General features: G+C 36.0%; 1 protein-coding gene across 1 annotated transcript in view; it reads right to left on the reverse strand.

Annotated features, from left to right (window-relative positions):
- LOC107186995 (mitochondrial sodium/hydrogen exchanger 9B2) overlaps positions 1–16,046 on the reverse strand; it is a 92,275-nt gene that overhangs the window by 44,696 nt on the left and 31,533 nt on the right. The window contains exon 3 of the mRNA XM_015574987.1: positions 9,518–9,782. Coding sequence (XP_015430473.1) covers positions 9,518–9,782 — 265 coding nt within the window. The remainder of the gene's footprint in view (positions 1–9,517; positions 9,783–16,046) is intronic.

Here is a 16,046-nt window from a genome sequence, read left to right on the forward strand (position 1 = left end):
GATCTAAAACGAGACTGACCGACGACAGGGACGGGAACACCGATTCCTTGGTGTGCACACCGAAAAGCTATCAAGCCACGATAGCTCGTGCGGGATTTAAGTCTGCGGACTATCGTGATTCTCGACCAGTCGAATCAAACGGCAGGTACACGCTCGAGATAGAGCTCCCTTCGGCAAACGTTTCGAGCTGGTCAGCGATTCCTGGGACGCTGTTTAGCGCCCTGTATCGACGATCGTCCATTCTATCGGGCGGATCGCGGAAACCTTTTCTCGAATGCGTTTGCGTTTCTCGAAAAGTGTCATGATAGGCAGAAATATAATACTGGAAATATTTATTAAATCGAAATCTCAAGTATAGTACCCGGAATTTTTCATAACAATAGATTGTCTGACAATAAAGTTCTTGGACTGCTGCGATAAAAATTAACACATAGATTTTAGATAATAAACTGTTATATCAGGTAATCAGGAAAGTTTTCGTCGTTTCAAGATTATGTCATTGTCAAACTGTGCATTTAGACTAGAGTTTTTTGTACTTAAGTCAAATTCGATGATACCCTCGTTAAATTTTACTAAACATTTTATTATGTGGAATTTCAGATACATTCTACAACATAAGTTATACCCAATAATATCAATAAATTAAGTTTAGTCACATCTATGTCTGATGAATTATCGAAATTAATTTTTTTGAATATAAATCTTCCTACGAAAACATTTTCTTTCGTGTTTCTTCGTTTCAAATTTCATAGTAAAAATTGCTCTGTTCCCGGTTGCACTATGTATTATGATCGATCCTGTATAAAGGAAGAAAGAAGTCAAAGTGACACGCTCGAATAGTCACGAACGTCAATTCCTGACGCCGGTCCTGCAATCTTTAAACGCTCTTATATAAAGCCTGTCGAAGATATCTGCTGTCGGCACGGACTTAATAGATATTCAGATGGCACCCCTTTATTCGCAAGGCGTACCCTCAGCCTCTGGATGGCCTGCCAGTAACAGTTCTTATTGACAAATCGACGTATTCACAAAATTGTTCGCGTCGGCCAAAGAAATTTCCGTGAATGGCTGATTCAATAACGGCGTCTGACCATAACAGTCTGCGACTACTTACCGCAGATACAGCCATACAGTAGTGGACAAAAGTAGAACCACTGAACCATAAAAATTCTTCGAAAATCAATTGCTTTAGCATTTTCTGTGTTAAGTAACGTAGATTACGGATTTTATTAACATTATTAATACTAAAGGAACTAACGCTAAACACGTTGCCTGCCACAGTACAAAAGGCCGTGCATAGTTAGACACACTTTATTTCGTTTTAAAAGACTTATATTATAAGTCTCTTTTGTTTTAAATTATACTGCGATATTAATTTTACGCAAAAATTTTGTAAAATTGTTAAATAATCCAGCCTCTTTGCATTGTATGTGTCTCTCATATTTGGATGACGTGGCAGTCAAAGTGTTAAGAATATCCATTAATTAATACAGAAAATGCTAAAGAAATTAATCTCTCTACTTATTACGCTCAAGTTGTTATAATTTTGTCTGGTATTTTAGGCTCTGTGTGTAATGTAGAACTTCCTTCACGGTTTATCAGCGAATAATATTAGTGAATTTAGAAATTATATCCTGCAACTTGTAAAATTCTGTTGCAACATACAGGTTTTACAATTTTCTAGTATAAAGTTAAATCACTAATATTATTAGTACATACAAGTGTTCATTGCAGAATGATTTTTCAAGGTATACAAATTTTACTATTGACTAGACTACGGATGTTTATGCATATTTACAGTTTTGGAAAGTGACATATGAATAAAAACATTGAAAACATTTTTTTCCTATACCAGGAGTTCTAATATGTCAATAAGAATAAGAATTCAATGACTTTTCCAAGTCATGAAATTCGACATTTCATCCTAGAACTGTTAGTAAATTTATCAGTAAAGACACACAGAAGATTTCATCTTGAATGCAAGAATGGCGTGGAATCTCTGGTGGGAAATAAACTAGTGAAATTACCGTACCGAGTAAGCTTCCATCCAATTGCATTGCAACTACTAAATACATCATGGCTATAAAGTAATGAAGACGTATTATGTCACAAACTAATTGCAAGAAATCTACATCAAGCTCGAAAGCTTAATTACTGTACCTCATCAGTTACATACTCATGCTTAAACAAGTCCTGAAGAACCAACAATTTCTGTATGCAAGCATGCAATCTGTCCGAATAAGAATACTTTAACAATTAGTTCAACTACATTACACTTCTCATTCATTAGTATTCTATAATAAGGAGTAACGAATTCCTCGGAAACGTCCTCGATTTTGCCAATGAATAAAATACGGATGTTTATACAAATATAGAATTTTATGGATTTATTTCTTGTAATTGAACACAAGGAACAATTTATTTCGCCTGGTAAAGATTCTAGTAGATTTGCAATAAAAAGAAAATCTGAATAAACTTGCTAAAACTTTTTAGGATTAGATTTTATACAACTATGTTGGAAACAGTTCTCATAAAAAAGTTTGACAGGTTGACTCTTTAATTACCATGATCCATGTTGAAGGGGTGAAAATAGCCCTCGAAATTAGGGGTGTGTAATATATGTATTTCATCGAATATCTCGGAAACTGTTAGAGGTAGAAAAACAGTCTAAATGACAGTATTATTTGTTTTTTGATAAGGAATCCAGCCATATTATTGGATTTCCGTAGAATGTATTTGTTTAAGTAATACATTTAAAAAATAGTACCCTTTGTTAATTTCTCGGGTTAAATGATATTCTATTTCCTTGTACATTTTTATGTAGACACTATGTACCAAATATGAAAGACCGAGAAATTGGAATTTTAATTTTTGCACTACTAGAAAAGCTATTATATTGAAAGTTATTTTGCAATTTGTGCAAGACGGAGTACTTGAATGTGTATAATCAAACAGACTTAATACATTCACGGCTCAGTATTGTTTACAAAATCACCACGTTTTCGACCGTATTATAATTTTGGAACACCCTGTACATTATAATATGATTTCCTCGCTACTTTGGTTACACAGAGTTTACGTAATACCCGTTCTCTCATGGCGCAATCTTTCGACTTCGCAATTTATCACTTCCCGTAAACTTCTTTCGAAGGCTATTGGCTGAAGGGGTAAATGCACTGACTGCATCCTCAAGTTCACGTGACACAGCAAATAGACTCTTTACCTCACGGAAAACCCATTTTCCGATGGGGTCACACCATCTGGTGCACCGGCGTAGAATAGACCAGTCAATCTTCGAAAAATCAAAGCGCACTCCTCTGTACAACCTGCAACGAATTTCCGAACTAGATGGTTTCTACGAAGAGAAACTGTCCAGGTTAGAATCTCTCTATCGGGCTTAACTAACAATTCGTGCTTTTAGAATCTCTTAAACGCCTGGAACAATCGCGTTAAAACACAGAGTTCCGTTGATTTCTACGATTTGAAGGGTAGCGTTTTCGTCAGTGTGAACAAAAATCCTTTGTAGTCAAAGTGATTTGGAGATTATGTTACCACAGCTTGTCGACAAAGACATATCCAATTATTTATACAATCTTCATTTACTATATTAAGGTAACACTAGATCTTCACTATTGTTTCATTCATAATCAAAGATTTTGTACAATTTTGAAGTATCGTAATAATGACATTTGTACTTTAACAGCGTTTGTGGATGACTGAAGCAGGGTTGAATGTGTCGTTTGGAACGGTGTATCCTTACGTGTGTGCGTAAAACAATAGTGAAACGATTTATCGACTGAAACGTATCACTTATTTAGTTCTACCTCAGTCACCCTTTAATACTGACAGCTTTAAATTAGCGATAAAAACGGCTAAAAAAAAGGAAAATGTTACTTAGCTAGAAGGTTTCGTTAATCCTCAAATAAATTTGAGCAGAATGGATAATTTCTAATTAAACTGTATTAATCGGTGTTAATAAATAACTATTTAGTAATTAATACAAAATAGAAGATATGAAGTTTCAACTTCCAGTTCATTCGTACGAACCTAATATAAATATAGAACAAACAAATTAACAATTTTTATCGACCAATAGTTTAAAAATTAATAATCCACGTGGGTGCTAGAAATACTTTCGTTAGACTTTCCGTAATGAGCGCGCGGGTATTTTGAATATTTGTCGGTGCAGAGCGATGCAGTCCCGCTTAAAATGATAATGACAGAAATAGTAGCGAGAGTAGGCGAGAAGGGTGGCGGAGAAAGCGGAGAAGTTAAATAATTCAGTTTAGAAAATGGAGTGGAAGCTGTTTGAAGAGTGCAAAGGCCATTCCTAGGAATGTGATATTCATGAGATGAAAGATCGAGACGAGGCTTTTTGTTTATTTCTCGGCCAGTCGCGAAGCAGACTCTCACCTCGCGAAGAAATTGAACGCTCCCGCCGAAAGTGTGTCGGGTAATTCGTATTACTACCGGGATCAAAGTGCTTTTTCATACCATGCCGAAGTCGAAACGAATCGAGGCTCCTCCGGCTGCTTGAAAAATTCGATGACAATGAGTCGAATTTCCTCGTCGAATAACCTCAATGTAAAAGTTTTCATCATAAAGTTTTTATTAATAAGACTGTACTTCTTAATTGTTGCAATTACATTTTGCGAAATTTTCTGCTCTTTGGACCAATAATTCCAATTTTTTATTAAAAACTTGTCCACTACTCTTGCACGGTGTGTTTAAAAGCTATGTTTTTTTGAACTGTACTTATTAAAATAACAGTTTAAATACTACCTGAATTTTAAAATTATTTTGTGAAAATTTCGCAGGAGTATCGGAATTTGCCACAATTTTTCCGGGCCCATGCTTAGAAATTGCTACTTTAAGAGAAAAGTTACAGACTCCTTTGATAATTTCGTTTCATTATTTCTTGCATCTTCTCGTCCCTCAACTGTAAAAAGCTCAAGCTAAAGATGTTCAAACTTCAAAGAATAAGAATTACTCCGTACCAGGATCAAGGAGCTCGTTTCCAAACAGAGAACAGAGGAGAGCACAACTTCCTTCCAACCCGTCTAATCGATAATTACGGTTTCATTTTGAAGAAGTCACGATCAACAAGAAACTCTACCAATGTTACATAAAACAAGAATTCATTTTCTAAATAATATAAATCTATTTAAATAAAACTTAATGTACCATGAGAACGAATTTTATGTACCATGAAGGATATATTTTATATGTATGGATCAAAAACAAATATCACGTAGTATTTATAGAAATACTTCTAATATATTTGAATAATATTTAATTAAAAATAGGATTTATTTACTATATATGTTAAGAATCACACGTAAATACTATCGAACATCAATAACGCGTTTATTTTTCCAGGTTTCACAAGTTAGATGATACTATAATTTCATAAACATTCGCAGTCTAGTTATAATATGATGTTTCATTACTATTAACAAATTGTTCCGTTTCAGAGTCAGTATTTTGTTTCGATTATATACCTATTGATAATATTGTTAATTAAATCCAAATGCGAACCGTACCGTGTAATAGTTTGTAATGGATATTGGATCAAATGTATGCCAAAATTAATATAATTTTTAATCGACTCGCAACCTAATAATGTAAGTTAACAAAAAAATCACAGTATAATTTAAAACAAGACCAACAGGCTGTATTAACTAAGTGCATATGTTTTCGACGATTTATAACTGAAACAGTGAAATAAAGCGTGTCTGGCTACGTAGTGCCTTTTTCACTGTGACAGTCAACGTGTTAAAGGACACTAAAATAATTCGAAGACTAGTAAACTACCTAAAGCATATCAAATTATAGAGTCAATTATTATTATTAATGTTGTTAATAATGTACACAAGTGGTTGATGCGTCCATGAATAACAAAAAAAAAAAATAATTTTCATTTGTTCTAGAAAATCCTTCCTGAAATCGTACAGATTCCATCTCATAATCTCATGTTTCGCTAAGAAAGCAGTTGTTGCGAGAGCATACACTTAACTGCCGGGTTCTAATTACCGAATACAACGTTGGTGGGTAAACTTCATCGATAAGGATCTAGTTAAATCCAGCCACTGGTGTAATCTTCCGCAATTACGAAACGTTGTTCGGACTTTAATCCTATCTAATTCGAGGAGAATGGACACGGATCCTTTGAATTTCAGCCCGCCGGACTTAAAACTGCGTGGAAATGCAATCACATCGTCGACCCTATCCAATTAAACGAACTGATAAGAATCTACAATTTTCTGAAAAGTCATCGATTTTAAAATATGAGTCAGTTTAAATTTCATATTAAATTTAGTTAATACTTCTCTATTTAGAATCCACTTTTAAAGCTCGTAAATCGATTCAAACATAATATTCTCATATTAATCTTACTTATTAATCAAAATATTGGAAAATATTATAGTACACGCTGAAATTGAAAAATGTTGGGTTTTGCTTACAGACGTGAAGTAAAGTTTGGAAGGAAGTTATCTTATCTTCAGAGTTTATAACGCTGTTCCTATTAAATTATCTAAGATAAACCGGTGCTGCGTTCCTCCGTTAACAGTACTTTACTGCGTAGGAGATACATTATTTATATTTTCACTTATACGAAAATGTTCCAACGTAAGATATTATAAAGTAGAAAGTACGATGGAAAACGTCTTATACGTTATAATTCTTTATTCAATCATAAAGAGGTTCTTTGTCGTCTAAATACTAATAAACAAAGTACTTGTTCAATTCGTTATTTGGATAATTTTAATATTAATGGACAATATTTTCAAAACTTAAGAAATATACTCACACTATTATAAAAAAATATATATTTTACACTATTTTCTGTAATTTCACCAATACCCCTGAAAACTGTTTATTTACACGTTCGTTCGTAAAATTATTGACTTCGAATTTCTTCTACGCCGAGAATAGTTTTAATTTGAAAGTACAAAGTATTTTAATTTTGGCTATGCGTTGGCGCGGGAGCACAGCCGACAGACTCACGCGCTGATTGGTCGGGATTTTTCGTTAATATTTCGTTAACAAAGCCTCGGAGAACTTTTTCGCCAAGGAAAAAGTTGTTTCAAATTACCTTCTTCAACGACTGATAACTATTTTGGGACACCCTGTATTGATATTAAATTATAATTACCAGAATTTTTGACCCTGTTCCTTTAAGACGTCGGTCTTAAGGTAAGGTTATCTCACATAGGTAAAGCTGATAGTAAATAGTATTCTTGTATCCAGTCGTTGAGACAGGAATCCAAGCAACGCTTCTAAAGAAACCCGTGAATGAAACCACCGAAGGTTGCTGCAACACGGCAATCTTATTCTTACAATCAGTTCTTCCCTTTCCCAATTTGAGGGAAATTGAACACACCCCTACCCCAGGTCCACAGAGATTTCCCCGGATTCAGCGACTGCTGTAACTCGCCGCAATTACAACGCAATGTTTAAACCATGATCCTATCTAATTCGGTAACCTGCCTCTTTCGTCTGAATTTATCGTCATCGGTTCCATTCCGTTCCGTTCCGTTCGGTTTCAACGGAGGGGCCAGAGCCCACCCCCTGATTCGCGGTTTTTTTGCGTTTGAACTAGCTCTTATTTCGTCCGTCGAGGTGGAATAATGCCGAACCTTCCACCGTTCTTCGAATGCGTTCGTTTTCCGCGTTGGTTATCGAGACGCGGCAGACCATGTCCAAGGAATACAGATCACGATCGCCTTGAGACGTATTGGAAATAATTTTGTCGAGTGCCGTTTCTCGATCGAAGATCCTTTGGTTTTTTGAAGGTGAAAATTGTAATCCATTGGTGATTGAAATTTTTAATGGTTTGAATTAAGGATGACCGCCTTGTGTAATTAGAAAAATCTATTCTTTCGATTTCTTAAAAAATGAATATCAGAATTCGCAAGATATAGTGGATTAATTATTGGATCGCTTAACAAAGTGCCAGAAACATCTATTCTTTCGACTTCCTGAGAAATGAATATCAACTTTCACAAACTAAAGTAAATTATTTATAAATCCCAAAAAGATCTATTCATTAGATTTTCTGATAACTGAATCCCAATGTCTGTGAACTAAAATAAATTATTTCTTAGCACACCTAATAAAATCCCAAGAAAATCTATTCTGTTAATTTCTTAAAAAATTAATATTTACAAAATTTTACTCAAATTCTACTTTCACTGAATATAGTGGATGATCTATCAGCTCATAAAATCGCAGAAACATCTATTCCGAGTATTCACCTTGTCCTCGGAGGAGCTTCCATTGATTTGTCCTCGTTGAAAGATTCACCCGACACGATGTTCGAGTTATTTCGAACTATTCGGGCCGTATTCGTGGAACGGGAGGGGGTTGACTGTTTGACACAGGGCTGAACTCGGCCGACGTTGAATTTCACGTGTCGAATTAGGGTCCCGCGAAAACACGATCCTTTCCCTCCTTCGGGGAAACGCATTTGTAAGTAATGCAGCCGAAGTTGCATCTGCTCGTGGCGGGAGTGACACGCGGGGACGGCGAAGTTTCGGAATGCGGCGCGCGTGCGCGACACTAATTAAATTTCTTTTGGCAACTGTCGACGGTTTACTCTTGTCCCTGTAATTTTGCGTTCGTTTCGAGGCTCAATTGCCGGTAGAGGAACAACAACCCCACCGGGAAAAAATTCACGATGGAGTTTAAGCGAGCTGAACCGTTTCTTTGTGGGCTCGATTGTGAAATTTCGAATAGGGCGTTGCTCTGCGATTCACTTGGAACAGATACTGTTCAACGCCTAAAAAATTTGGCCATTTTCAATAGGCATTTCTGAGAGATCTTTATGAGCTGAATACGAATCCGCAAACCGTTTCTGTCTAGCACGTCCAATTTTCGAAAAAATTAATCTTTAAGAAAATTGCAAATTTTCAAATTTGGAGCTGTGTTGTGCTTTTATAGTAATAGTTATTCACTTTCTTTTTGATGGTTCAATTCATTAAATAATCAAAAAAATGTAAATTTGCATATAGTAAAGTCGCTCAACATAGAGTAAAGTGTATGTTAATCTCTACGAAAATTTGTACTTTGCTCGTATATATTTGCGATAAGTGCATACAACCCGCAATCCAATGATTAATGGACTTAGTGAAGCTAGACATACACAATTTATGTACACGATAGAACGACGTTAGTCATTCAACTATCTAGTTAATCATTCGGACTCTATGATGTTAACTAAAATTCATCAAAAATTTATCGAGAATTCATGAAAAAGATTTACACGATTAATGCTTCAAAAAGCTCAAATATTTTAAAACGTTTCGAATATTTTCAATAGTAATATTGGATGACGCGACAGAAAATTCGGTAAAGTTTCGAAATCATGTGAAACATCGACACTGCATAGGTGATTAGAGTGTAGTTCACATTTTCGAAATTTCGTGAGCGAAAGCTAAAGCGTCAACTCGACGGGTCGGTCGTGTAAAAAAGTGGAAAGGCCGCGGAAATGTCTGAAACAATCGTTTAATCTTACCTTGGCAACCCCGTAACCCTTGCCGCGCAACCTGAAGAGACACGGCACCACGACAGCTGGCGAAACGGCGGCTATTACACTTCCGAGCAGAAAACCCCATATCCAGGGCAAACCGAGCAGATATTTTGTCAGCGTAGCTACCACAACCGCCTCGACGAGCCATGGAATTAGACCGAGTTTCGGTACGGTGACTTTCAGCCTCTTCAGAGCGTTCGGGTCCAAATCCAAGCCGGCTCTGGTGAGGATAATAACTAGAGCGATTTTTCTGCAACGAGAAACAGGAGGATCAGCGATCTTTCGGGAGCAGAGATACGGTTAGAACAAATTTCACAAAACATAGCTTATTGTGATATAAATTGTTGTCACAAATACTACAAACAATATGAAAAAAAAAAAATATACAATCAATACTTAAAGCAAGAACAAAGAATCTATGTTGTACCATTGCTTTTCAATTTTCGAAGGTAATTAACACAATAAATCTTAAATAACTGTACATGAAATATCTAGTTGTTGGTTGTAAATTAGTTTAGCAGTGCATGCTAAGGTGAAGTAATAATACTTTATGGAAAAAATGAAAAACAAGAGGCAGAAGTATGTACATAATATTCGATTACAACATAATCTAAACATTTAATTTTGTGTGATATATGTATTTGAAAGGAAGGAATATATACGTAAATAAATAAATACAAGTACCTATAATAAAATGTACGCAACATCTTTCAAGTCCTATGCCCCTATGTGGCCTATGTGAATGTGACGTGAACGAGCCACATTCACACAAAACTACGTATGAAATGTTCAAGATCAAAACAAGGTCACAAAGAATCGTGGTCGCCTCGACCCTTTTCAACTTCCATCAACCATTAATGCTCTTAATCAGCAGTGCATCGTCGAAACTTCGTATGAACAGCTCAAGTGCGGAATATACAAAAAAAACTCATCAGATTCCTACATGAATAATCCATGTTCTTGAAACTTGTAAAACATGAACAGTCTATGTTCTTCGATCTTGCATGCAAAAGAATCGTGGTCGTACCAAACCTTTTCAATTTTTCACGATCATTAACGTTCTTCGTAATCAGCACCGCGTCGAAACTTCGTACGAAATGCTCAAGTTCACCGCGGATGAAAATTCCTGTCGAGCGATCTCTCGGCAAGCGGATCAGTCTTCGGCAAGAGAAGAGGCGAAGGGGGTCACTTGTGCCATGGGTCTAGCTTTGAGGACGCGTCCTTCGTGTTCTGTCTCGGTGTGGAAGCTCGGGGGGTTATCGCTCGAGTTTGCGTCTCTCGATGTAAATTCGACGTGTTCTCTCTGTCTCTCTCTCTCTCTCTCTCTCTCTCTCTCTCTTTTTCGCTCTCTGTCTCTCCAAGATTGTCGATGTCTTGCTGGAGAGAGCGCTCGGTTACCCAGACCGAGGACCCGTGCCCTCTCTTCCCGAGAAACTCGTAATAGGATAAGTTTCGGACAGCCTCCGCGGAGTCGGTCTCCTCGCAAAGTTCGGCCGCCTTTAACGATCCACGGGCACACCAGCCGAGTTTTCATCGAGCACGTTCCACGTTTTCCGGGACCGGAGGACTCGTGTTCGAGAGACCATCACTGCCGGCGCCGATTTTCATTTACATTGCCGCGGGAGGAGCGTCGCGTTTCTACGGGGAACACTGATTGGTACTTGTTCCGACTGAATCCGTTCGCTGATTCATGGGAACGTAATTTCTGGTCGTGATCGTCAAGGGGGAAGATTTTTGTCGTTGTGCGCGCGGGGTGATCTAGAAAAGGGTCAAATGATTTAAGAGTGTATAAGAGCCATTATCGTATTCTGTATAATCGTAAGTTGCGGTAACTTTGCCTCGGTTAGGGTAACTTTGTCCTAAGGCAGAAAATGATCATTTCCGATATTGCAGGTTTGCAAATTGTTAATAATTTTTATGGGAAACGGTGCTCTGATAATGACCATTTTCTGCCTTTGGGACAAAGTTACGCTAGACTGAGTCTAAGTTACTACAATCTGTGGTATAAAAGAACTGTTCAGAACCGTTCTGGTCCGTTTCATACGGACTTCGAAATGAAAGAACACGGACTCTTCCATTCAACTTCTGTTTTTCGTAATAACAGAGTTCCCAGTTATCGAATTATACGCAAGCATCGAAGTTTCGTGCTAACTGTATTTCCGGTGACTTCGTCCCGGAAACGATATTATTCTTCAATCAGCGTCGGGGGGCGGTCAGACATCGAAGAAGCTCAAATTTCGGTTGAAATTTCAGCCAGTCTATGTGATAGAACCGTAACGATTGAAACGATGAACAAAGACAGGGATTTCCAATTTGTCCATCGAACACACACCGCGACGGAAGAACGTTTTCCACGAAGTTGAAGTGCTTGCAAATACTCGCTGGAGGATCGTTAAACTTGCTCGTTTCAGGCGGAAGTTGAAATTAAATGTTATGTGTGCACTTCGATCCCATGAATTTCGCTGGAAAGTAACGAGTTTCTTCCGCCGATACTCCTCCAAGAGAGTTGTCCCGTTAAAGTATCTCGTTTATGATTTATAATTGAAGTTATAAGTGAAGATCGATACGTTGCAATTTTGAAGTAGCGTTGAAAAAAATGATATTTTATAGATATTTACAGTTGATCATTTCAATGGATGCTTTCTTGATTCGTTTACAATTTGTTCAATTTTATACTAAATATTTTAAGATGATAATTTTGGATTGTGGTTCAAGTAATTTATTTGACGCAAAACTTTCATCGAAAATAAGAAAAAAATTAATTACCATTTTTTATTATCAATGATATGACTTTATACGAAATTTAGAAATAATTTGTGACAGTATTCTAACGTTATATACAATGAAAAGTGCAGATAATAGTTGGATATGGAGGTCCCGATCCCGCAATAATTTTAAACAATTTTCTAAAGCACTTGGTTTTTAAACTTTCAAAAATCCTTAAAAATGAAGAATCGTATTAAATTGTCGTATTAGTAAAGATACAAAAAAGATCAATATATTTACACGCAATCTATAGAATCATCTACGTTCACTATGAGTAATATGAAGTTATGCAATCGCGTTTTGCAATTCCTTATCATGTGATTGAAAAATATGGGATCGTCTATGTCTAATCAAAAAATATTATTAAAACCTAGAAGTCAAAGTACTAAAAGATTTTATTCAGGATAATTCACCTAAAGAATTCACCTTACAGTTAATATAATAATCCATTAACAATAGAACAACCACTGTTTCAATTGATACACTTATCGTTCTTGTACTTTTCTGTTTTGTTTCTGTAGAGATAGGAATTAAATACAAGTGGAAAGAATTTGTAATCTTAATATTGACTTGTTCGATCTCTGGGATTACAGGATCTAATCTTTTAACACGATACTTGCGGAATATAGTCTTCACAATACGATCTCTTCTCAATTTAATAAATGAGAAATTTTCCATTAGTTCTCTGCTATAGAATATTCCGCTCAATTTTGTAACACGTTTTGAGAAACACCTTGTACTTTTTTTTTTTTTTTTCATTTTTCGTCATGTTACAAATACTGTAATTATACGTATAAAGGTCATAATAAGTTAAATTAATATATTAATTTGATTAATCGTACTATAGAATTATCAAAAAAAATGGATGATCCTGTGAAAACATAGCTTCTTATTCCTTTGTCACAATATGTATACAATAAAATTGAGAAATATCTTAACATGTTTAATACTGATTTTATAATGTTAACACACTAACTGCCTAAATTAGTCTTTGCTCATTTGCTTTAGTAGTAATTATATTTACAAAATTCGAAATGCAAGAATTTGGAAATTCCAGGCTTTTCGTCCAATTTGGCAGCCACCACTTGTTAACGTAAAACAAGAAGCCTAAATGTGACTATAAAATAAAAATATCTATGTCGTATTAGTGTAATAAATACCAGAAATTCTTAGCGTTACAAATAATTACACATTGTTAACATCTTCGATCAAATTTTTTTTAAAATCGGTCCACGAGAATTTACCCTTAAATATGGACGAAGGGAAATCAATTCAACGGGAGTGGGAATGATGCAATAAACCGGTTTCGCTGATTTATTTTCCGAGTCGGTTTTCCCTCCGGCCAGGACAGTCCGCGGTTGTAAATGTAAAAAGCGTATCGAGCCTCCACCGCACCGTGGAAATAAGTTATTTAAAAGCCGCACCGCTCGAAAATGTCCATTCCGGCTTCCGGCCACGCGATTATTTAAATATTTCAAATTCTATTCCCTTTGGGATCGATTTTCCAAAGGTACGTGCCTCAGCGCCTTGGACGCATATGCAAGGATAATATTGTCAATTTACAACACCATTTATCGATTAATTATTTAGTCCTGTTACAATTTTACCTATCCAAACGCGGCACACGTTTATAGATTTGTCATGAAAATAAAAATTTTTGTATTCAGTTTAACTGTACAATAAAATACTCACAAAGTTACAAGATTGGTTTAAGATTTTCTTCGCGATAAATTCCCAAAAATTTGTTCATTTTTAGCTGTTTACACCCTTTAATCTGTTAAGGAGTAACTGATTCCAGAGTGATTATTAGTTTTTGGCCGACGAGCTCGCGGTTTCTCGGCCAAAACGTGTCATCGGAAAGAAACTTGACCCACATCTCCGGCCCGGGCCGCGATCAAACCGGCAACATGCACTTTAATTTGAATCAATGGTTCGCCGTAATGCGCGGAAAACAACAGCACCAGCACGGCGTGAAGTTTACACGCGAATGAATTTAATCGTTCGACCTTCGATCGCAGTTAGCCCCGACCCCGTTTCCTGGTACCCCCGAGAATTACAAATCTGTTCTCCATTTCGGCACCAGTCTTTTTCCCTTTCGTCGCTTCATCGACAGCTATTTCCCGTCGATTTTAATGCGAGAATATTGCCTGCCTGCATGAATCGTTGATTGCGAGTGAACGGAATATTTTAAGAACGTCCGTCCATGCATGTAATGCTAAGAGGAAGGATTAATTAACACGAAATGTACCAAAACAGTCAAAATGCTGGATTCGTAATGTCTTGTGAAGGTAATTAAAATGGTATAAGGGTGTATTTCACGATATTTTTTGGAGGAAATCGCAAGATATTTAATCGATGATGAAATTCAAAACACTAATTTTAATATGTATGGTAAATTTTCTCTAGATTAAGATGCACTCAATTGAGAAATTACAAATAGTTTACTTAAAAAATTATATTATAATTATAAAAACCATATTTATTTTCAAGAAATAAATTTATAGTAAATTCACAGTCAGTACCTTGATCTTAATGAAAATTTTTATTTGTTACACCTAGTTTGAACTACTTTCTTTGCAATTCAGTATATGCGTTTTCTGTAACTTTCAGATATAAAAATAGTTTTCATAGTAAACTGCGTATAATTTCTCAATTGGAAGCATCCTGAGGTAAAGTTATTATATGTATTAATCACAGTTCGTACCAATGTAAATTATAATTGTTAATTTTCACCTTAATATCAATTAAATATTGAAAATCTAGCAATCAGAGTAACTACATCTCTGTTAGGTGCGTCCACCAGCCAGAGAAACCGGAAGTCGCCATGACAGTTGCACTCTCCGCCGCCGTCGAGCTCTATATCTCACCGAATTACGGCCTCAATCAGCGAAATTATGCAGCTGACCAGTCGATCTGTACCGATAATCAGGTCGACAGGCCAGTACAGAATACGTCGTCTGTTCCAAAAGTAATGAGTAGACTGCAGATTTTTATGCAAAACGGAATTTTGTTAATTAATTTGTACAGCCAGAAGTAAAAATGGAAAATTCGTTCTCCTTTTAACGATATTAGCGGGCTGAAAATAAAATGAACAAAAATGATTTTTAGGCCACGTTTATCCCGTCATAGTAGCGTAATTGTTGTCCACTGAACTTTAATATCTCCTGAATAATATTTTTTTCAGACTTTCTGCAATTTCGTAATGCTGTGTGTCATTTACTGCATATTCGACAAGTGTTCTAATACTTATGAGCAGGAGTGTACGTTGCTAAACCTTGTAAAAAAAAAACAAATAAATTAACAAAAGTTCTTGTGAACTTTATTAAAACGTTTTCCTTACGTGTAACTTAAGTCAGTTTAGTTGGCCCAAACTAACTATTAGCATTACGAAAATGAAATGGAAAAGTATTGAGCAACGACACGATATTTAACTTTTCTACGATACTTGGTGAAAATGTTTCCAAAACTTATGTGAAGTTCTAGAAGGATTATGGAGAGCAAATATTGTCGCGTGCAAAAGTTTCTCGATGGCACGAAAGTTTTTTTTGAAAGAACAAGAAACTGTTAACGATGAACCATGTCTTGGATGATCTTCACAGTATGAACAGATGAAAATGTGGCAAAGCTAGAGTTTTTAAACCAGTCTGATCGCTGATTAACAATGATAATGATAGAAGACGAATTAAATATAAGTTCAAACAATAATCAGATTTTAACTGAGAATTTGGGCACTTTGGACATTTGGTTG

The sequence above is a fragment of the Dufourea novaeangliae genome, unplaced genomic scaffold, assembly GCF_001272555.1.
Source record: "Dufourea novaeangliae isolate 0120121106 unplaced genomic scaffold, ASM127255v1 scaffold14, whole genome shotgun sequence".
Classification (NCBI taxonomy): domain Eukaryota; kingdom Metazoa; phylum Arthropoda; class Insecta; order Hymenoptera; family Halictidae; genus Dufourea; species Dufourea novaeangliae.